Source organism: Procambarus clarkii, chromosome 37 (assembly GCF_040958095.1).
Source record: "Procambarus clarkii isolate CNS0578487 chromosome 37, FALCON_Pclarkii_2.0, whole genome shotgun sequence".
Classification (NCBI taxonomy): Eukaryota; Metazoa; Arthropoda; class Malacostraca; order Decapoda; family Cambaridae; genus Procambarus; species Procambarus clarkii.
In genome coordinates this window covers 9456976-9459106 of record NC_091186.1, presented here as the reverse complement: position 1 = coordinate 9459106, position 2131 = coordinate 9456976, and the positions used below count along the sequence as shown (strand labels likewise).

General features: G+C 38.9%; 1 protein-coding gene across 1 annotated transcript in view; it reads right to left on the bottom strand.

The window, feature by feature from the left end:
- Positions 1-275: 275 nt before the first annotated feature.
- Positions 276-2131, bottom strand: part of LOC138371943 (uncharacterized) — a 2168-nt gene continuing 312 nt past the window's right edge. The window contains exons 1-4 of the mRNA XM_069336985.1: positions 2123-2131; positions 1284-1377; positions 934-1041; positions 276-657 (exon numbers count right to left, since the gene is read on the bottom strand). The exon at positions 2123-2131 is cut by the window's right edge and continues 312 nt beyond it. Of these exons, the coding sequence (XP_069193086.1) occupies positions 588-657; positions 934-1041; positions 1284-1377; positions 2123-2131 (281 nt within the window). The 3' untranslated portion in view covers positions 276-587. The remainder of the gene's footprint in view (positions 658-933; positions 1042-1283; positions 1378-2122) is intronic.

Below are 2131 nucleotides of genomic sequence, written 5' to 3'. Positions count from 1 at the left end.
ACGGTGTTGAGCTTAAGGCCTACCAACGGTGGGAGGGTTACTAAGGTAAATTCATTATATACCGAACAACCAAGAAGTATACTTTATAACCGAGAATAATTCAGGTTTGCATCTGTTTAGTGTCGTCATAAAGTGTAAGTTTGAGCATTATTATAAATAGTTTACCTCCGTAGTCATCAGCAAATGTTTCTCTAAAAAGATAAATCAAAACATGTTGTAGTCTTTTGCTAATTATAATAAATATTAAAGTTATTTGTGAGAAATAAATTAGAAAATTTTGCCTTCATTGATAAACTTTATTCAACAGAAATATAATACATGTAAATATCAATATCTAAAGCATAATAAAATTGAAGTTCATAATGGCTTAGTACAACAAATCAAAATTAATTTTGTACAGTAGGATTCAAACTTGTATTAAACTTCATCGCTAACTAACCTAACCAGTTGTGGCTTCGGACAAAGACGCTCTATAAGAGGCGTTGACAGGACTAGTTAGACACGGGTCTCTGGAGGTCCTCTAGTGATACTGGAGAGGAACGCTGGCATCTTAAGAACACAACTTTCACTTCTTCACAAGACGTTATTTACAAGTTCTCTGTGGCTCTCCTCTTCCGGTCGAACGTGTGACTGAAACCAAGTCCAAAACTGTTGGACCTGTTGGAAATAGTTTTGCTTTAACATTTAAATGAAAATAATAATTAATGAAGGTTCTTCACGAGACAAACTCTGAGCTGCGATGAAAATATCAAATATAATCTTACGAGGAAATGCAGACTTTATAACACTTATAAACTGTATATGAATACATGACAGAATCTATAGTAATGACACTGGCGGATGTTGTAATGGGCATTTGCACATGTTTACAGTGAAGGGTGTAACAGGTGTTAACAGCGAAGTGTGACGAGAACAGCTGGAAGAGAGGCCTACCTGCCGCCTCCACCCCGGGAGTGTTGAACACCGGCGGTGAAGGAGGTCTGTCTGTTGGGCTTATACACGTAACTCAAACTGGCTCCCACGTTCCTCTCGCTCCCAAGGCTGCATCATGGTATACAAATTACTACATTATCTGTGCTACTGTATAATTTATTGTACAGAATCTTTGTTTATATGATCTATATATAGATAAATATTTATAAAAAATATACTGTACTAAATTAACGAAGATGAATTTGTCCATTTTACTGTTTATATATTTCAACTTTGAGTTAAAATACTGAGCCAAAGTGTACCAACAGTTTACAAAAACAATGATAAACAGTGGAATATGGTTGTCTTACCCGGGAACTTTGGTGCGGTCAACACTGAGGCCGCCTTGGATTGTGTGTGTCGAAGGTGTGACCCAAGTTGATGGTAGCGCTGTCTCGCAGAGCCCTACAACACATGCAACATATCATACGTTATAGTCCCCTGACCCTTGAAATACACTGAACACACCCCATGTTCCGTGGAACATGAGATATAGTTCGTGGAACACATCCCATGTTCCACGACCCCTTCAACATACAGAACAATTCCCTTACATATCTTGTCCCTTATACTAGTAGGAGGTACCCAGTTGCATCATTTAAGTATAGGGTGCTCGTGGAATGCAAATCTGCTATAAGAACATTCATTTTGCATATCAATATCTGATTTTTTATAATTATGTACACATAATGTAACTGTATGGACTCCAAGGCCACTATTTCATTTACGCAGATTTCAGTGGGTTCCCCATTTGAGCCCTGATCCCGTAAAGGGGAGCAATAGGGCCAACCCTGACCCCTCTGTGTTGGCCAATCCCTTCCACTTAACCATGTAACTGAGTTACTTGGTAACTGGTAGGGTTACATGGTAACTGATAGGGGTTACATGGTAACTGGTAGGGTTACATGGTAACTGATAGGGGTTACATGGTAACTGGTAGGGTTACATAGTAAGCTACCAGGTGAGTTTAGCACCAAGCGACTGGCCTCCAACCTAGGACAGACTGTCAAAAAGAAATCTTTTATTGATGTAGATATAAAAGACTTCTCTCCAAAACCCTTATTGTTTCTATATAAGCAGTGAGCCGGTGTGTGATCTCCAATTCGTTACACAAGTATAATATATTAAGCTGTGAGGAGAGTCCACTTACCCACCACCC